Genomic DNA, 21,388 nt, shown 5'->3' on the forward strand with positions numbered 1-21,388 from the left:
GTGAGCAGAACCAAGAGAACACTACACAACATTGGGATACTGTACAGTGATCAACAATGAAGGATGAAAAATGTTATCCAACCCAAAAGAAAGCACTAATGGACTCAGTGCTAATTTAAGCATACTTAAAAAAAAACCAAATTCTTTCCTTCTATCTTAGAATCTGTACCAAATATGAGTCCCAAGGCAGAGAAGCAGTAAGGGGCTTGGTGACTTGCCCAGGATCACATAATTTGGAAGTGCCTGAGGTCACATTCAAGACCTTCCATCTCCAGGCCTGGCTTTCTCTCCACTGAGTCACTTAGCTGCCCTTTGAAGCACACTATTTATTTAAATTTTTTTCTTATTTGTTTGTATATGTATTTTCTTTTATTCTTTTTTTTTTAAACCCTTACCTTCTGTCTTGGAGTCAATACTGTGTATTGGCTCCAAGGCAGAAGAGTGGTAAGGGCTAGGCAATGGGGATCAAGTGACTTGCCCAGGGTCATACAGCTGGGAAGTGTCTGAGGACAGATTTGAACCTAGGACCTCCCATCTCTAGGCCTGGCTCTCAATCCACTGAGCTACCCAGCTGCCCCCTATGTATTTTCTTTTGCAACACAGCTAATATGGAAATGTTTTGCATGACTTCGCATGTCTATTTATTCAGTCATTTGAATTATGTCCAACTATTGGGGACCTCATTTGGGGTTTTCTCAGCAAAGATGCTGGAGTGGCCTGCCATTTCTTTCTCCAGATAATTTTGTAGATGATAAAACTGAGGCACACAAGGTCAAGTGACTTGCCTAGGGTTACTCAGATAGTTAATATCTAAGGCTGGATCTGAACTCAGAAAAATGAGTTGTCTTGATTTGAGGCCCAGTGCTCTTAATGATATTCTGTCACTTTTCTTCTTGAGAAGTGGGGGAAGGATTGAAGAAGAGAGACAACATGGAACTTGAAATTTTGAAAAACGGCATTAAATTTTTTTTGAAAAATGGAATTAGAAAATATTTAATGAAGCAAATAAAGTATTTTTTAAAAAGAGAAAACTATGTTTCCTGACACAAGAGAAGGAAGAGATGAAAGGAAAGACTGAAACTACTAAAAAAGAAAATTTTATTTTCTGAAAGAATGTTTTCTAGAAGAATGTAACTAAACAGCCTTATGTATAATTGGTTAGATAGACTAAGTGGCCTCTGGTTTGATTAATATGATTTGAAATGAAATCAAGAGAAAAAAATGGTGGATTCCCAGAAATTTTCTCATGGCAGGCATGTTTTTTTTTCTTTTCCTCTTAAATTTTTTTTTTTTACAAAACTTGAATGAGATTAATTTGATCTGGTCCATTTTAGTCTGGATTATAAACATAGTAGTACTTTGAAAGATGAGTTCAATACTTTTCTCTTAAATGGGTCCCCAAAGTTTGAAATAGATTAGCTCATATTTGAATAATTCAGAAGAATCAAGAACAAATACTGCAGCAATACAACATTCACTTTTAATATTCTTTTACCAGTTCATTGTCTCTTACAGAAAAATGAAAACATTTTTTTTTGAAAATACAGATTGGTTTTTACCTCAGAAATCTTTACTGGAGTGCACATGAAAATGCCTTTCAATGCAGATTTTCATTTATTCAAATATTTTCGTGGTTTCTGGTTCTTTTCTGATGATGTCATTTTTTCCATTTCCTGTGTTGTACACCATTGCTACTCTGGCAGTAGTGAGCTATGATACAGTAAACTTCCCAACAGAAATGCGTCTATCATTCATTGATTTATCTCTGTGTTCCATGCTGAAATAGGATAAGCAATTCCCTTTCTTCTCCCCTCTTGTAGTGGTCAACTACTCCATGAGACCACTATCTTCTCTGGAGCACTGAAATCAAGAAACTCAATATGGCTGCCAGCAACCAGATTGGAGTCTCCTTTGAGCCAGGGTGTAATTCCCAACAAAATATGCTACTACGATATCAGATAAAATAAAACTCTAACAGGTACCGGCCCCTTTTCTATGAGAGAAATTTTAAATTACAAATTCCATATCTGACTAAAAATTACTGTGGTAAAAGATGGCAGCAGTCATTAAAAGGTGGTATCCAGTGTTAATGTGTGTGACACATGTTGACGCCTATACCACCCTTTGATGTGATGGTCTATTTTTTTTTTCTCATAACATCATTTGGGTTGTTCAAGTGTAAAAAGCACAATGAAACCTGTACATCTACTTTGTTCCTGGTGGGAACAACAGGAGTTCCATCAGGACATAATGATCAAAATAAGGTTTCCTCAACCCCCGCCTCCCACCCTACAAGTCTCAGGACCCTTCTTTAAGGAGCAATTTCAATTTTTGGCAACACTGTACCAACTTTCTGTTAAGAGTTTTACTATATTAATCTTTCTCTTTCAGGTCTCTCTTCAGTGGGTTACGTCAGGGAAAGAACCTGAAGAATGGGCATAGAATAAGAAAATTGCAAGTGAAGAACTTTAGAAAGATCTCATTACTGAATTCAGAGTCCAGAGGGCATGAAGGTGGACATGCTGCCCAGCAGTATTCATTCTGTTTTTGTTTTCATTTTAAACAGGAATGAAAAATGGTGTGGACACTTGGTAAAGATTTTAAATAGCTAACAGTCTTTTCAGAGGTTTGGATCAGCACCAATTCCTGTACTAATAAGTTTATTCAAAAGTTATGAAAGGTTACTAAACTTTAACATTATAAAGATAGACTGGAGCTCTGCAACAATAGCAGAAAACTACGTGCCTGTTCCATTAGAAATTTCTTTCACACTTTCATTCTTAATAAAGTGCTTGTAATAGAAGCAATCATTGTTTATGAAGGGCTCCTTCCAATGAGTTAACCCCCTTAATCAAAATGAGAGAGATGATTATTTCCTTAATTTCCTAGAGATTTTTCTCTTTTGTGAGACATTTAATAGGGCAGGAAAAAAAGATCAGTAGGTCCTGCTTTTCTTTAAATAATATATTTGTCTTACCCTATTGCATTCAGGTCTCTCTAAGCATAGGAGTGTGAGTCTGATTCCCAACTTAGCCAGTAGTATTTGGATTAGAACTCACAACCTCTTTGGATGAATATATCTTTTACATGTTGTATACCTAGACTATTTTTAAAAATTGTGCATGCATACATTGTCATCTTTCAATATTACAGCATCTGATGGTTTCCAGATATTCTAACTTTTGATGAAGGAAATGATATACTTTTATTTACAGTAGTCTCTCTAGATAATATATGAACTTATTTATGGTTTCTTGGACTCCAATGGTAGTTCTATACCTCCCAGACACAAAATTCTACATTCATAGAATAAATTTATTGGAATTATTACAGAGCTTTAAAATGCAACCACAATCAGTTCAGGAAATAGGTTTATTTACTCATGGCCATGGGAAAGAATCTACATGGGAACATTCATGAAAACATACCAGCTGTGGCATATTTGGATCACACTATTAAATAAATCCCATTTATCAGTACTAGTTATGGAAACAATGGGAAACTGAAAAGTAACTTAAGTACAAATATTGGTCCCTATGGATTTTCAATGCTTAAAAAAAATAAAGTAAAAGGGAGAAGGGACAGAATTCTAGTTTCTGTTTTGATCAAAACTGTGGCTGTATAAACATCTTTTTCTGAACCCAGAGCTAACATCTCCTTTAAAACCCTGAAGATTTCTTGAAATTGTGTGATTAACTTCAGCCTTTCATTAAACTTGATGTTGATTAACCAAGGGAAGTGACATAATTAACCCTATTTTAAATGTGGAGAGTTTGTAATTGGACCTTAATATATATGTATATACTGATTGAAGTTTTGGTTACCTCCATGATGAAAAAGTTCCTGGGGAGCTTGGGCAAGTTGAGTTCTTTTGGCTGTACAAGAGCTGTTGGGTTATTTTCCCTTTACAACTTTTAAATATTTCCCCCCAGCAAGGGTAAAAAAGGGAGTTTAGTTAATCCATTTTGCTATTTCTTAAAGACTGTAACATTTCCTAGATTAATGTAAAATTGAGTTGCCCAGTTTTTACCCTTTTCTGTCCAGCAGTTCATTTATGGAACTGCCCTGAGTAGATAGGACAACAAATGATTCTTTGCAAATGGCCCTTAGAGTAGAAAGATAATCCAGTAAAACTACTCAAAAGATAATAGAACTCTTCTTAGGCATTCTTAATTTGAGTTCAAAGGAAAGAGGGCTCATTCCTTGATTAGCTTTTGCTCCTCAACATATAATAGAAACAATCATTTAAGGGAACCAGCTGGGCTTGTTTTCTATGGGTGAGCTTTAAAATAGTAAAAGCCAACTTGCCTATTTGTCTTCTAAATATTGATTTTTAGAAAAGTGTCTATTTGTTCCCTTGTGACATGGTTTTGCTTTGCAAGCCAAGTGGCTCAGGTATGAAAAGATGACTGGGCCACGCATCCGCAGATCCCATTGGTTTCTTTTAGTGCATTTCAAAATGGTACAAAGTTGGAAAATTTGTGCTTGTGTAAGCTGCTGCTTTGAGTAGCTTTACAATCCCTTAATTGAGTTAGTCCTAGCGATCCTCAAGCTATGGCATGCCCCATTCCTGAAAGCATATTTGGTTGGGATGATGTAGCTTAACCAGTTTGGCTCTAAAGCTTCTTTATATAGAGCTTCCATTAAAATTATATTAATTTATAATATATATTGAATGATAGTTTTACAAAAACAAATTAATGTATTGGATTTTTTATGAAAATGACTTTCTTTACAGTAAGTAAAAAAGGGTTATCACAGTTTTGGTAAATTGCATGAGTTCATATTGAAAAGAAATCTTTCACATGTTCTGAATGACTTTACAATGGTGGCATGGCGTTCGAGGGTACACTCAGTTGTATGCTCGGAAGCAGTAGACACCATAGAGCTTGTGCTTTTTATCTGGGAAGCCGGCGAAGCGCACGGCTGCCTCGGTGGGGCTGCAGCGTCTCCTTGGCCGGGAGATGGGGTAACGGACGCTGCCATCAGCCAGCCAGCCTGCATCGCATCGGTCATAGCCCAGGAGTTTCCAGGCAGCAAACATCTGGCCCACTTTCGCGATCTGAGAACCGTCATTGAGACAAGCCTGCACCGCTTCATCATAGGTCAGCTTGGTGGGATGGATTAAGTAGTAGAAGCGCCCTATGGAAGAAGGAAGGAAATCCACGTGAGATGGTCCGATGCTGGACCAGGTTCTAAACAGGGGAGTTAAGCCAAGAAAGGGAGCCTTTCTTAATGAACGACTGTTTCTTAATGAAGAAGAAGAAGAGGGAAACAGTATTTGCTGGGATCCTCCGAAGCACCTGAACAGCTAGGAATGTAGTGGCTCCCCCCCCCTCCCCCACCTCCAGGTTGCTTTCCATGAATAAGTTTCTTTTCTTCTGGCCTGCCAAATGCGTGTTCAGATGTGCCCTTTTAAGAGAAAATGGAAATGACAGATGAAGTTTCAGCTAGTTAATTAGTGACTAAAAGAGCCATTATTGGGCACTGGAGAGGCTGTGGTACATGCTAAGTATGAGATCTATTTAAATTTGAAGCTATAGCAAGACTGAACTGTAGCACAACTTTCCAGGAGGCAAAATTTGAATATGAAAAAGGATCAAACACATTCTTCCCCTCAAAGTTCATTGAAAAAAAATCAAAAGCTCTCCAGGTCTTTTCATTACAGGTATCAAAAAGAGCTTATTCTCATCGGGAGACTACAGGGCAGAAATAAAGGTTTAAAGGGACTGTGTAAGGAAATACGAAAATACAGGAAGTTAACTTGCAACCAATAACAAGTGCCCAGAATGTAAATGCCGAATCATTTTCTCTGCAGTAAAATGCCTGAATTTCATTTCTTCTTCCTTTTTCAAATCATTTGTAGTCCTTTAAGAAAACCCTGATACCTAATTAACACTTTTGTTCTTCTTTCTTTTTTAATAACAAGGATTCCATGATCTATTTACTGCATACTGCTACATTTCTAAGATTCCTCCCATGAATAAAATATGATGAGCTTAAGCACAGACAGAATGGCTCTTCATATGTTTGGCTTGAGTCAGAAGACAAAAGGACTTATACTTTGTGAATTTTATTCTAACATCTAATTGATTTAAGTGTGAGTTGATTTAAATAGATGTTTCTACTTTGAAGTTACTATGGATTGATTTTGGGGGTGAAGCAGAGTCTGTGCTGATGATTAACAGAATTTTAATAGATGTTTGTTGAATGAATAAATGATAATTACAAGGCTGGTTTCCATCTATAGTACAGTCTCCTATATATCACAGGTATTCAATAAGTACGGATTTATTGAATTTGTTGAATCACCTGAACTTTGTTATTTCTTTCCCTACCCTTTACCTTTTCAATGACCTAAATGAAAAGTAACACAAATAATGAAACTAAAATGGGGCCTGTGAAATAAATGAATGATGCCTCATATTTCAATAGCAGTTTAAGTTTTACAAGGCACTACACTTGTGTTGACCTCATGAGGAAGGTAAATATTATCAGTATAATTTTATCCATGACAATTTGTGAGGTTAAATAATTTGCCTATGGTCACTCAGCTAAAAAGAGTTGAAATGTGTATATACATCTAATATTAGCTAGCATTTTGATGACACTGACAATCATTATTTTTTGTCTCTGTCACAAGCTGAAGTGTAGAAATAGTAAAAAAATATGTATCTTTGACTGAATCATAAACTGATCATTTCAAGAGAATTTTCCCCTTTAATTTTCCTTATTTTAGGAAAAGAATAGATTTTATACTTTTCAAAATTAACCTTAATCTAGAATCCATTAGCTTGTAGACTCCTTGATGGCAGGGACTATTTTTTTTCTTATTTATATTCTCACTGCTTAGTACAGTATCTGGAACATTGTTGTTCCATAGTGCCCAATTCTATGTGACTCAAAGTAAGGACTTTGATCATGAGTTTGCCATTTTCTTCTCCAGTGTATCTCCAATTTACAGATGAGGAATTGAAGTAAATGGAGGTTAGATGATTTACCCAGGGTTACACAGCTTGTAAGTATCTGAGGCTGGATTTGAACTCAGATCTTACTGAGTCTAGGCGTGATGCTCTATCCACTGTACCAGCTAGCTGCCCTCACTGCAGAAGCTTAATAAATATTTACTGAATTGAGTTGATTATAACCTTGCTGCTAAAAGAGGTATTACATGCCACTTATTCTTATCCTGTTCACATTATAAATGAGAAAACCAAGGTCCAAAGATCACAGGTACAGTAGTGTCCAAATAATTTGGAATAAGCAATGATTTTGTTTTAGTATTTTGTGATAATCATGGCAGGGGCTTGTGATGCTGAGCTGACTCAGTACATTTGACCATGACAAGATGAAAGCAGATTGAGCTGGTTTTCCCACATTTAGTTCTTTGGCAGTTGAGTGCTGGATTTTTTGCCAAGAACATGTGTCTTGTAGTTCTCTTTTGTTATATTATTTCCCCCTGTAAGGAATGAATATATCACTCCAAAACAATGTGCAAAAACTGGGGCTAATAGTGATTATTCATGATATTGAAGAAGTTATTAATGTAGGGAAGTCACATGTTTCAGTGATCATTCAAACCTACAATGAAAAAAGATCAGTTGCTCAAACGTACTAAGGATAACTTGATTGTTAACAAAAGGGAAAAAAAAACAATACCAAGAACTAACAAATTGTTGTTGAAAACACTTTCAGAGAGCCCTAGCATCTAAATGAATTGCTACCAATTCTTATATAAGAGCAGGATTCCCAAGGTTAGAAGGATAGTAAGATATAAGTAAAAAATCAAGATGGGGAAAAGATTATTTTGATGATAAATCTCATTTATTAATTCAAAGCTATATCATAATCATTGTCAAAAGTCCAGGTGAGGCTGTAAGATTTGGACATTTTCACTAGGTGATTAAAATAAATTGGGTGCAGGTTATTAGTGGGCTTAGAAATCTCATACTCCTTGAATGGCGAATTCTCAAAATATTTTGAAAGCCTGAGAAACAAAATTGTTCCAGAATTATAGAAGTTCTCAAATAGAGATGACATGCGTTTATGTCATGCCATGTCAAAAAGGATTAAGAGATGTATCTAAGAGTTAAATACAATTCAATGGTTATTTTTACATGATTTTAATCCCACTGAAAAGATAGGTTTTTTATAGTAAAGGTAGATTTTTGAAGAATGAACTGTTCTTCAAAAATTCTCTTCATATCCAATGAAAAATATTTTGAAGGATATGTTTTAAAATCTTGTGAAGTCAATGACAAGCTATATAAAATAAGAGATTTTAGCAAAAAGAAGAAATATTGGCTGTTTTTCAACATGTAAAAGGTTGTAAGGTTTATTGTATAGTTATATGAATGTCAATATATGATTTTGTACCGGACAATTCTCATACCATTCTAATAAGTGATTCAAACTAGATCCTCTGAACCGCATTGTTTCAGTCTATAACCCTGGTATTTTAAATTATGCTTCTATAAAGGAAATGTCTAGTTCAGTATTTGCCATAAACTTCAGGGTCAACAACTGGATGCTGGTCAGTCTAAGTCTGAAGTTAATTCTGAATTATTGAATTAAGTGACCCTTATAGAATTTAAAACTGGAGGAGACTTTATGCAAATTCTTCATTTCCATCTTACAAAAGAACCAAGGAAAAGGAGTAAGTCCTCCTGTTAGCATTTGAACTCAAATCCTCAGCCTCCAAATGCAGTGCTTTTACACACATACACACACCTCACATATATACACACACATATATATATACATGCATACACAGACATATATACATATGTAACAATATAAATATACATCTACATATGTAGATGCATATTTACACATTTACACACTCATATATATGACTTATGATTTCATTAATATAAGAAAATTCCCTCTACCACTGTAGATGAATCCCTTCTCTGCAACTTAAGTGTTTTAGAGCTGCCTAGGACACTGAGACACTAAGTGATTTGTGCTCTGTAGAACTTGAACTCAGACTTTCCCAGCTCTCAGATGGCCACGTTATCTCCAACACCTCTCTATTGCTTCTCTATGGTAATAATAATTGTTAAAGTATTAGTATGCAGCGAGGTGTCCCGGTGGATAAGTAATGTGACAGTCCTGCAGTCAAGGAGATGTGAAATCAAATCCAACATCAGAGACTTAATCCCTGTGTGACTTTGGGCAAGTCACTTAACCTCTCAACCTTGGTTCCAACAGTAAAATGGGGAAAACAGCACCTATCTGAGTGTTATGAAGATAAAATGAAATGTTTTTAAAGTGCTTTGTAAACCTTAAAGCATTACAAAAGTATTATGAGTATTGGTTCTTACCATTGAAGTTGGATGTAAAACAGAAGACATCGTATCTGCTTTTATCCTTATCCCAAAATCCATAATTCCTGACACCAGGCACTGTGTTTCTCCCTCCACAGGGTTCTCTAGGTTTAGTGATGGGATACTGCACAGATCCATCACTGAGCCAGCCGGCATTACACCAGTCCAGCCCTGCCCTCCAAGCATCATAGAGCTGGTCAAAAGAGGCAATCACAGAATCTTGGTCCAGGCAAGCTTGTCGAGCCTCATGGAAATTGAGATTGTAGCGTCCCAGTCGTGGAAAGTAAGGGAAGACCACACCTGTCCAAATAAGAAGGAAAAATATTCATCAGTATCACCTGTGAGGACAACGCCTCTTGCTTGCATGAAAAATATACATTTCAAAGTAGTTATCATATCAAACAATCAGCCACGGTCACTTGATGAGGGCCTCTTTTTTGACAAGTAGCCCTTCAGCGCCATCTCTGAATTACCTCTGAATTGGTTATTTAGAGATCTTCAGTGATTTGATTTCAATGTCAATGACTTTCTGCTTAACTCAAAAGACAGACAATCCTTGCTGAAAATGAGTTGGCTGTGTGCAGTCCAATCCATGATTATTCAGATGAGGAAATTGACATCTTGAAGGGTGGTCAAGTTTGCTCAAGGTTCCTCAACCAATTACTCACAGAGGCAGGATTAGAACTCAAGAGATATCTTCCTTGGTGCATGCAAAAGGGCTCTCGATTTGTAGTTGGAGTCCTGGATTAAGAATTTGGTTCTGCCACTTTCTACCTATGTGACCTGTATGACTCTCTGGATCTCCACTCTTCTACAAAGTAAAGAGTTTGGGTTGGACAATTTCTCTGGACCCTTTCAACACTAAAGTTCTGATCCATATTTTAAAAATAAAAAAGAAAATGACTCAGTTGCATATCACTCATTTCAAAATGCTTTTTTTTTTCTATACTTAAGGAGACATTCCTGCTGAGCTTATCCCATACTAATTATTTACTAAGCCTGTGAAAGGTCTGTCCTCAGCACTCTGCATATCTGGGAAAAAGCCAATGCCCAGTCTCATTCCTGAAAGAACTGGGATGGAGGAGGGGGAGAGGATTCCTTTGCGGAGGAAGAACTTAACTTTATTTCAGAATGCCCTTTTTGGTAATGCTTCTCAGAAAAGCTTCATTTTTCAGACTGCTTCCAAAATCAAGGAGTTTGCTAAAGAGTTCACATGGGGACATATACTTCCTTTATTTATTATTTGTGCAATGTTGCATTTTTCTTTTCTTTTTTTAAAGATACACACACAGAGATTTCAGGCAAAGCTGCTCACAAGCTCTATACATATTGATAATTTTATCTTAAACTGAGGGTGGTGGGCTGTTTGCAGGGGATGGGTTGATAGGAAATGACTTCCTATATAAGGGACCCTCTGGGAGTGAATTCTTCTATAATATGAAAACACATCACTGATCTATCCTTTTTTAAAAATAAGGTTCATATTTTGTACATAGGATTTTGTTAGAGTGAAGTACACACACACACATATATACACAGATATAAACATCATCTGCTTCTAAGTTTGAACATTATATCTGATATGTAGCCTCTAGTTTTTTTTTCTTTGTTTTCCCCAGTAGTGAATGGACCTTCCTTACTATGGGAGTCAATATTTTAATATTTCCATTCTCTTTGAGGGTTCTCATTTTTCTGGTTATCCAAATAACCACTAGAGTGGTCTACGTACTTTTCTTTTAAAAAATTATTGCAGACAGTTTCTAGTTGCTATAGCTTCCTAAAGGTCTCCTGGCATATTATAGGCACCAAGTACCTGATGATCAATTGATCTAATGGAGGAGATATTTTACAAAGTATTTCAGTGGGCAGTTTCTTTTCCTCATTTACCAGATATTATGACTCTAATTTGGCTCCTGATTTTGAGCTGGAAGGAGTAATAGCTTTCAGAAGCCACTAAAAATATTTTCATTTCCTTTTCTTAAATAATTATGGTTGTTTGGGGATGTAATCTTTTTACTTGTGGTTTACTGATTTAATGACTTGTGACAGTGATAACCGTTTTGAGGTAGTGAAGTCTTATCATCTTATTTCCAGGTGAAAGAAATACATTAAATGCAACTCTTTTTCTAAGTAACTACTCGAATGAAATATTGTACTTTTAAAAACAAAATGCTCTTGATCAACCATAAAAGGCTGATGAATAGAATTTTAGTTATATTATTAGTATAAATTTCAATAGTACCAAATTGACTAAATATCTTTAATTAGAACCAACCTTATGAGTATAGGGGCATTATGGGAAAACTATCCTTGGGAACCCCAAAATCATGCAAAATTATTTCCCTTACAATCTCTTCTATTATGGATGTCTGAAAAGCCACTATTCATTGATTTTATCATGTCTATAAGGGTCATCACATTAAGTTGTTGAAAGCATAGAGCATAGATCTAGAATTAAATTGTTTGTCACAGGCTAGCTAATTCAAGCTTCCATTTTTTATAGACGAATTAAACTTGGGCTGAAGAAAATTAATGACTTGACCAAGGTTGAACAGGTAACAAATATTAAAAGTGGAATTTGAACTCAGGTCCAGTTCTCCTGAGCCAGAATCCTTTCTACTTTTCTGTACCAATATCCCACTTACCTGCTTGAGGGCAAGGTCTTTTGAGAATAGGATTTAGGATGAAGAGGATGGAGGAAGATTTGGGAAATCATAAAGTGCAAGATGTTAATAAAAGAAAAAAGGAACAAAAGGTCTTATGAAACTTTTAATTAGTGTAGGTTATGCCTTTACCTCCCTGACAAAAATAAGTTTGAACATGGTCTTGAACACATGGTCTACTTAATTCTATGGTCATATTATTTTGTTAGTATATCACATATACTATTTTATAAGAAAACTCACAAAAAGCCAAATGCAGATTTACTAAAGAAATAACTAGTAAAAAAGAAAAAATTAAATATATGTACATACACACATACATACACACACATATATTTTAACGAGTGGATCCTGGAAGAATATGAAAGAAATCTTAATAGCATTGATCAAGGCCTCTTCTTGGAGGCTAGAAAGACACATCTGTCCCTATAGGGCAGCCTAGTTGGCAGCTTCATCCAGTGGGCCCAGATCCAAGATTTCTTCCTGATCTCACCCTCTCTTCTTGGACATGTAATCTGAAAGTTGAATTAAAGCCAAGAGAAAAAGAAAAAGGTTCTCCTGGTTCTCTCTGACCCCCAGTGGGGTGCAGCAGAGAAAAAGATGGAACTTTGTTCAGTCTAATTTTGACTCAACTCCAGAATTCAGTTATCCAAAATGCCAATTCTTTAGCTGGCTTTTTCCCTGACCCTTAGCAGCATTACTCTTTTGATACTATCCTCCAACCCTTGCTTCTCCTATCAACTTTTGGAATCTTATCTGAAGCAAATGGGGAAAAAATGCTCAGTTTATATAGAGAGATTCTTTGGCCTCAAACAATGTAAAAGAACTCCTCAGAAAAGTTTGGACAGGACAGGAAAGATACGGGTTAGCCCAAACCCTACTTTTCCCTAGTGCCCAGGAATGATAATATGAGAGAACAGATACAATATTAATTTAAAGAAAGGCTTTTATAATGGCTGGAAAACAGAATCTGGCTTAGATTCTCTGAGGAAAATTTCCTGGTCACTTACTACTGATGTGGGTCAAGTAAAACTAAAACATTATACCTTTGCTCATGTCATTCTCTGGGCCTGGCTCTCCTCCCATGCCATCATAATCTTTTGTAGTTTATTCATCCCTTAACAGGCAAATTAATGATGTAAGGACTTTGTTTCAGTCTTCCCATTGCCAAGCAGTTTTGTCTGATTGCTGAAGTCAGAAAAGTAATCTTCCTATGAGTTCTAGTACTATCAGCACCCTTTTCCTTTTCATGGGAATGTATATAGTCTCTATCTATCCGGTATGTCTAAACACACATTAATGTCTCCGAAAAGAATTCCAATGTTTTGTGCCTCATTTAAAAATGTGTATTTTTAAAAATTTAGTTATTATCATTTTTAATTAGAGATTAGTTGTTTTTACTCAATATTCATCTTAAAAATTAAAAAAAAATTCCCTGCTTACACACCTATGGACATATTCCTTTTTGTATTATAATCAGTTTTGAACCCGTCTTATCTTCCTTTCTAGATTATGAATGCCTTAAGGCAGGAACTCTGTCATATTTTTCTGTCTCCCCCAGTGACTTGTACCATGCTTCCAACAAAGTAGGAAATTAATTGTCAAATGTGTGAAGGGAAAAATGAAGAGAAATTGAATTTGATTAGCCCTTATTCAAATGATACTGAAATACAACTCCTGTGGTGTCAAATTTGGTTTACTCCATTTCCTTTTCAGTTTTAAAAACATGATGTCATGTGATGAATTCATGAAAGGTTTAAAGGAGAATATGAATTATGGATTTAGAGATGTTTTTAAACCTAGGGCATTTCATCATTGTGATTCTTTAATGAATCTACCAAGGAGAGTTTAATTTCTACTTGATGATTATGATGAAAGGAGGCATTTTCAGCAAAGCAAGGGTCAACTTCTTTGTCTTAAGCCACCAGTTTCACTGGCCAATACACATTTGGTACACACATTGTAGGGATCAGCTATCTGTTCCTTACTGACAGGGGCATTTCTATAATTACACACTTTTGATTCTTAGCCAGTTTACTTTCTCTGATGTCAGCATTTCCCACTATCTATGCAGAAACTTCCTAGAGAAAAATCTTGTAATTACCTATAGCTATATTGGGCATTGATAGTTTCTTTCAGCTGGAATATGGAAGAGCAAAAAGTGGTAACAGAAAAGATAGATTTTAGGCATGGGAAAGAAGGGTGGATGCCGCTTTCTCAAACAGCATCTGACTCACTTTTTCACTCTACATAAAGGTCAAAATATAATCAAAAGCATTTCACTAAAATCTCTAAATTAATTGAAGAATTGGTGTGCATGACTACAAGAGACTGAGTAAGTTTCTGCTGCATCATAGAAAATGTTGGAGGAGGAGTTCTTAACATGGGGTCCATGAACTCATTTAAAATTTTTTATAACTGTATTTCAACATAATTAATTTCTTTTAAAATACTACATATTTTGCTTATGCATTTAAAATATTTTTCTGAAATGCATTAGAAAAATATATGCTTGATCACATAGTCAGATAGGGATCTGATTAGGGTTCTGATGTTAAAGGATCACACTACTTCAAATATGAATAACATAGCAATATGTTTTGAACAATGACACATGTATAAACCAGTGGAACTTCTTGTTGGCTTTGAGGGGGGGAGGAGACAACCATGGAGGGGGATTATGAATTATGCCACCATGTTAAAATATTCTAAATAAAAATTAAAATAAAATAAAATATTTTTCTGAGAAGGGGCTACATGTTTCATCAACAATCAGCCCTTTGGGGGAAAAACCACCTCTGTTCATAACACATTTTTTAATTTAATCTGCATCATTAACATTTTCTCCATCACTTTCTTAAGTATAGAAATTAGCAAAATAATAATTCAAGTCCTGATTTGTTTGTGTTTTCTGGCTTCTGAGAAATAAATGCTCACACTGAAAAATTTAACAATTAGATTTCATGAGTTGGTTCAGACTGACTCCAGCACACTCTCAGACTCATGACACAAAGAAGGCTAAGAACTTCAGTAACTATGCTGATATCAGAATTATTTGTTTTTAACCTATTTTATGCCTTTTTATTTTTGGTGGAGAGACAGGGAAGGAGAGGGGGAGTATTTGTTCAGTTATAATCTTAAACAGCTCAATATGTTCTACAGGTCATAAATAAATTTGCTACTCATGGTAAATTTCAATCTCTCTACCTGGAACTTAAACCTGACTATTTGATAAATTCCAACAAATAGACATGTGGAGGGCTTTGTGAAGGGCTCTAATGTATATACAGATTCCAGGGGATCTTATTGATCCAAGAAAGGTAAAGAGAAAAAAAGAGGTTACAATTCTCTAGAGAATAGGAATTTTACTTGCAAGTTTATACACTTAAACATTTAGCATGGTGCTAAATACATAGTAACCTTCTCAAATAACTATGTTGAAAGACTGATGCAATTGGGAGTAGCTAGAGGAAATGGAGAGTATAAACATTTGGTGAAAGCCACAATTATGGAAACTTACTTCCCATATACCAGTGATGGCAAACCTTTTAGAGATGGAATGTTGGACCCTGTCTCTACTCCACCCCAGAGACTGAGTGCTGTGCTGTCCCCACTGTCCCTGCCAGAGACCATGTGCCATGCCCCTTTCCCCACACCAAGTGCTGGGTGTGTCCTGCCTCCCCCCACTTACTCCACAAAGGGGAGGGAGGAAGCACTACCATTGGGCTGCTAGATGGAGTAGCAGGTGAAGTTAGGAATGTCCTCAGCAAGTGTAGAGAGGAGGGGAGTGGCCAGAGTGCTCTGCTCCCCTCCAGCTCTGCCACCTGTGAGCCTCCCACCTTACCCCCTGGGCACTGGGCTGCTGGGAAGAGGGGCAGGGGATGGGAAAAGAGTCATCATACATGGTAGAGAGGGGGAGGGGAGCAGCTCTGCATGGGTCCCTCTGCCTTTCTAATAACAAACTCTGGGGTGGGAAGAGTGGTCAAGTGCCCACAGAGAGCACTCTGTGTGCCATCATTGGCATCTATGCCATAAGTTTGCCACCACTGCCATATACTTTTTCTGGAATTCTTCTATCACCACCTTCTCTCTATCCTATTTATCCTCACCTGTTTCTATTACTTTCTAAATCTCTAAGTCTAACATAGACACCCTTCATTTTTTCTATTCAGCTGAGGGATTTGGAAAGAGAGAGATATATTTATGTATTAGCAAAGGAATGCCCCTAGGAAAAAGTAAGCTGCCATAAGTGGTCATCTCTTAAGAGTAGTTCCCATATAATATAATGGAATAATTTAGACAATTATGGATTTAGGACTTTTCCATTATGTCATAACAGTGGTGAGACTTCTTGGTAATACTAATATTTGACATTAAATCAAGACAGGTGAATTTATTATTATATTTTTATATTATTATTATTATATTTCTGTTTGTCCTATGAGAGGGAAAACTTGCCTAAATGCCTTGCCTAAATGCGAACTGATGACTTTCATATCATGACATACTTAAGGAAGATGCTAGATGCTCAGCTGAGTACTGGTAAGAAATAAGAAGTGAGTGTTTATGAATAGCATAGGGTTTTTTTTTCTCACTTAACTTCTCTTTGGACCAATTTCCTCCTTTGCAAAAGGGTGATAATATTTGAGTATTTACCTTATGGAGTCATTGTGATGATCAAATGAAATGATACATGTCCTTTGCATAGCTTAACACACTCTATAAATATCAGAATTAGCAAGAGAGAGTCCAACATCTTAATGGTGTTTTTTTCTGAGGTAATTCTGTATGACAATCCCAGAATGTTACCTGAAACCTCTAGAGACTTTCAAATGTTAATAGGATCCAGTACTCCTTATCTTGGCATTCTGGCTTCCAGAAAATTAAACTTGATTGTTTAGAGGCAGCAAAATGGCACAGTGTATATAGAATACTAAGCCTAGATTCAGTGATACATGAGTTCAAATTTGGCTTCAGATAAGTAACTAGCTATGTGATCATAGGCAAGTCACTCAATTGTATGTCTCTATTTTCTCAACTATAAAAAGGGGATAACAATAGCACCTTCCTCAGTGTTGTTGGGAAGGTCAAGTGGGATATTTGAAAAGAGCTTAACACAGTGCCTGGCACAAAGTAGGTGCTAAATAAATGCTTGTTCCCTCTCCCCATTCCTTTACTTTGGATGCCATTGCTCTGCAGTATGAATCTTCTGCTAATGTCAGAGAAGTTTTCTTACTCTCCCTGGAACACAATCCTGAGACTATTCATGTTGTTTTCCCCTGTTGGAAAATCTTCCCTCTCATTTCCATTTTATCCATCTCTTCCATGAAGTCCTTTTTGATCACTCTGGCCCACAATTGACCTCTTGCCTTTTCTGAAATCTTTCAGCAATAATTCTCTGTTCTATGCAATTAAAAACATTTTAATTATTGTTCACTGTCAGTTTTTCACTTCTTCATTAACCTTATCTCCTAACTGTATCCTAAGCTCTTTAAGAGGATACAGCCACTTTCTGAAGGTTTTGCATCCTTCTCAGTACTCATCACAATGATGGACACATAGTAGGTATTTGATGAATAGATGAATGAATAAGTGAATGGTTTTTCACTTTCACAAAATTCTCCTAACTAATCAACTATTATTAATAATTTCTCTCATCTCTGATATACCAGAAATAGGGTTTTATCTGAGTAACTGTAAAGGGGGGTTTCTCAGTATCTGAAAATAAAAGAAAGTGAAAACAAGGAAAACAGAAGGTGAATTGTAATCAGGAGCTGCGAAATCAAGACAATATTTTTTGGTGGGTGTGAAGGGGACAAAGTAGAGAACTAGACCTGTAATTTCCTTAAGGAAGGAAATACAGATTGAGGAACAGTACAGAATGCCACTGCCTTAGGGGACTGAGGTATACAGTGACTTGCACAGGGTAACACAACCAGGGTGTATGTCAGAGGAAGAGCCTACATCTTTTCTTCTTGAACTGGTCAATTCACAATTCACTAGGTCAGACTGCCTTGCATTACTTGCTTTACTCAGATGACACACAGCTAGGGAGGAAAACTAATATCAAATGATGGAGTTGGGCAGCTATGTGGCACAGTGTTGATAAAGCACTGGGTTTGGAATCAAGAAGACCTATCTTCATGAGTTTGAGTGCAGCCTAAAATACTTAACAGCTCTGCAACCCAGGAAACTCACTTAACCTCTTTTACCTCAGTTTCCTTTTCTGTAAAATGAACTGGAGAAGGAAATGGCAAACTGCTCCAATATCTTTGCCAAGAAAATCCGAAATAGAATATCAGAGAGCTGGACACAAGTAAAGTCACTGAATAAGAAAAGAAGACAGTAAAGGTCCAAAAATATCTTAACTGGCCCCCAAATTGGGCTGAAACTGTTAAACTAATAAATCTTAATGGGACAAATGTAAAAATCTGGACTAGTGTTGAAGACACTGACCACAAATTGACCACAAATTCAAGATAGGGAGGCATGGGTAGACAGGAGTTCATTATTTAAAAACAAAAACTAGGTTGAGCCAATAGCAAATTAATTTAAAACAGTTAATGTAATCCTACACAGCATTAAGAGGAGTAGAGGTCCTAGGAATAGGGAAGTGATAAACCGACTATTCTTCCTTCATAAAACGAAACCTAGAATATCGTGTTCTTGCCTGATATTTGAGCACAACCATTATTACATTATCATATGGCCTATATCTCGCTATCTTCCCCAGACGATTACCATATGATAGTTTATTAAACATTGTGTTAAAAACAAGGTAAGCTATCTCTAACATACTCTGGATCCACTATTTGGAGAGTGTCCAGAGGATCTATGACAGGAAAGGGTTTTAGATGTTCATCCTCAGAAAACTAACTAAAGAAACTGGAGATGTTTAATATGGAAATGGGCAATTCCAGAGGGATATAAAAATCTGTTTTAAGAGGAGAATTGGGCTCATTTTGTGTGGTACCAGAGAGCAGAATTCAGAGCAAAAGCAGAAGTTGCAAAGATTCTACGTTAGGTTTAATTTTTAGGGAAAAAATACTGCTAACATTTCAGACTCTCCAGATGTGAAAGGTCCTGCCAATTTCCCCTTTCTTGCTGATTTCCAAGCAAATGCCAGATGAACATGAACTGGTTGTAGTGGGGATTTTTTTGAGGGGGATAATGGGAGAGGTTGTTTTGTAACAATTAAATTCCTTTTGATTTTCCGTCTCTGACTTGGTTAGACATGGTACACATAATTAAAAGAAACTCCCACATATACAGTGGAACACAATAAATGAGTACCAGGAAACAAAAATTTTCACTGCCCTTTGAGTAGACAAATCATGGATTTTTTTTTTGTCCACAAGTCACATGTGTAAAGATCCTCTATCCAAATGTACAAAAGAAAACTTATGGGACAAAGATGATATAGAAACTATTTAAAAACGTAGTCAAAATGATCATTTTTTTGCCACTTATTGTGAAAGTGAATGAGAATGTTTTAAATACTGGGTATTTATAATTAAGAAGATTTGAGCAGTATATCTCTTCAACAGGGAATTATACATTATATGATAAAATAGGTACATCCTGCCTTCTTGGGGAAGGGAGACATGAGAGGCACAGAAAATAAAAAGAATGAGACAGATTTTTGGATATAGCTAATATGAAAATTTGTTTCTCTTGGAGAAGTATATTTTTATAATTTATTACATGTTCATAACAAATATGTATGTTATTATTATGTTATATATCATATTGTGATATATACAAATGGTAAAAAAAAAAGATTCTGGATGAGTTTTTAAGTGAACACTTTTTACAAAAGGTCAAAATAAATCCAGAGGCTACTTAATTGTTAAATTAGTTTCACAACCATTTCATAGAATAGAATTAACATGCATTTATGTTAGCAGATGTTTGTTAAAAAAAAAAGTCATTATTCTGAGACTCAGAGTTAATTTTAGGATCTGCCTAAAGAGTATCCAATCTGAATTTCTCAATAACCATGAAATGGGATTTAAATTTTAAAATAACATGAAGCTGATTCTGAATATTGCTAATTCAATTCCATCGCACGTTTCTCCTGGTTACAAATAGCCTCCATTATGTGCACATCAATTGTGTGCACATTTCAAACTGGAAAAAATGGAATTACAGGCTGACTGAAAAATAAGAACCCATGCTAAGCAAGGACTTTAGGGTTAGATGTTATAACCATGGAAACCATTAGTTATTATTATATTGGGGAAAAGAAAATTGCTGGCTTATTAGCATTCCTGTATTTAACAATCTTGGCGGCTACCTACCTTGTAGATCCAAGGCTACAACCGCTGTATCATCTTCTAATCCTTCAATCACCTCACATTTGTATCTCCCATAATCCTCCAGGGTGATATCTGTGATTACAAGGGAGGCATCATTTTCACTGCCTCTGTTCAGAAATACTCTCCCCTGGTAGCTGCCATATGTTTTCTTGTGGTATCCCATGGAAACAAAAACATCTATTTCCTTGAGGTAATCTGAAGTGAGCTTGGTCCACTTGACTCGGATTTTGTGGGTTCCTGAGCCAATTGTTGAGGGGTCGCGGTAAAATTTACATGGCAGTGTGACATTGCCACCCCTGTGTGAGAAGACTTTTGCCTGTTCTGCTTCCACAAGTAGACGGGGGCCATTTTCTGCTGTTATTAGAAAGAAAAACAAAAATACATCATTAATCTATTGTTTTACTTTTACAAAATAGAATTTGGCATGCTAAACATTAGACAAAAGATAGGGTTAAATGTTCTTTTTTCTAAATTGTGAGCTATTACTCACTCATTCAATTCAATTCAATAAATGCAGATTGTCCACTGAGATATAGAATTTGGATAAGACCCGGTCACTGAATTCACGAAGCTTACAGACTAATCAGTCATATAGCATCAAAGGTTCATAAATATGTAGCTGGAAGGAATCACTTTTTCCAACTCCTTTATTTTCAGTATGTGTAACCTGAATCCTAGTGAAGTAAAGTGATTCTTCGAGGTCACACCAGCAGTAAATAGCAGAGCTGAGATTAGAATCTAGATCCTTTGATCCTATGTCCAGGGTCCTGCACCATGTTGCTTCTTCCCAATTTTTGCACATTAGCCTCATCCTAGTTCAGTTCCCTTTCTGGGTCAATTCCCTCCTCTGCTTTTTGACTGTTTATTTCCCCCATTGGCAATAAAGGCACGGCAGGGAGATCCAATCTAAGAAAGTGAGTGGGCAAGCCCAAGACATGATCCTATGGTTTGCTCTTTCCTTTCCCTTAAAGAAGGAAAGGAAGTGAAATGAGGAGAGGGTTACACATTTGTTTATGAATATGCTGTACTTGTGTTACATGCATATATGATTAGATTATAAGCTCTTTGAGGGCAGAGC

General features: G+C 36.2%; 1 protein-coding gene across 3 annotated transcripts in view; it reads right to left on the reverse strand.

Annotated features, from left to right (window-relative positions):
- Positions 1-1,458: 1,458 nt before the first annotated feature.
- HAPLN1 (hyaluronan and proteoglycan link protein 1) overlaps positions 1,459-21,388 on the reverse strand; it is an 89,880-nt gene continuing 69,950 nt past the window's right edge. For all 3 annotated transcript variants that reach the window (XM_007487344.3, XM_056824615.1, XM_016431573.2), the window contains 3 exons: positions 20,293-20,664; positions 9,327-9,629; positions 1,459-5,142 (listed from right to left, as the gene is read on the reverse strand). In XM_007487344.3, the coding sequence (XP_007487406.1) occupies positions 4,853-5,142; positions 9,327-9,629; positions 20,293-20,664 (965 nt within the window). In that variant the 3' untranslated portion in view covers positions 1,459-4,852. The remainder of the gene's footprint in view (positions 5,143-9,326; positions 9,630-20,292; positions 20,665-21,388) is intronic.

Source organism: Monodelphis domestica, chromosome 3 (genome assembly GCF_027887165.1).
Source record: "Monodelphis domestica isolate mMonDom1 chromosome 3, mMonDom1.pri, whole genome shotgun sequence".
In the NCBI taxonomy this organism is placed as follows: Eukaryota; Metazoa; Chordata; class Mammalia; order Didelphimorphia; family Didelphidae; genus Monodelphis; species Monodelphis domestica.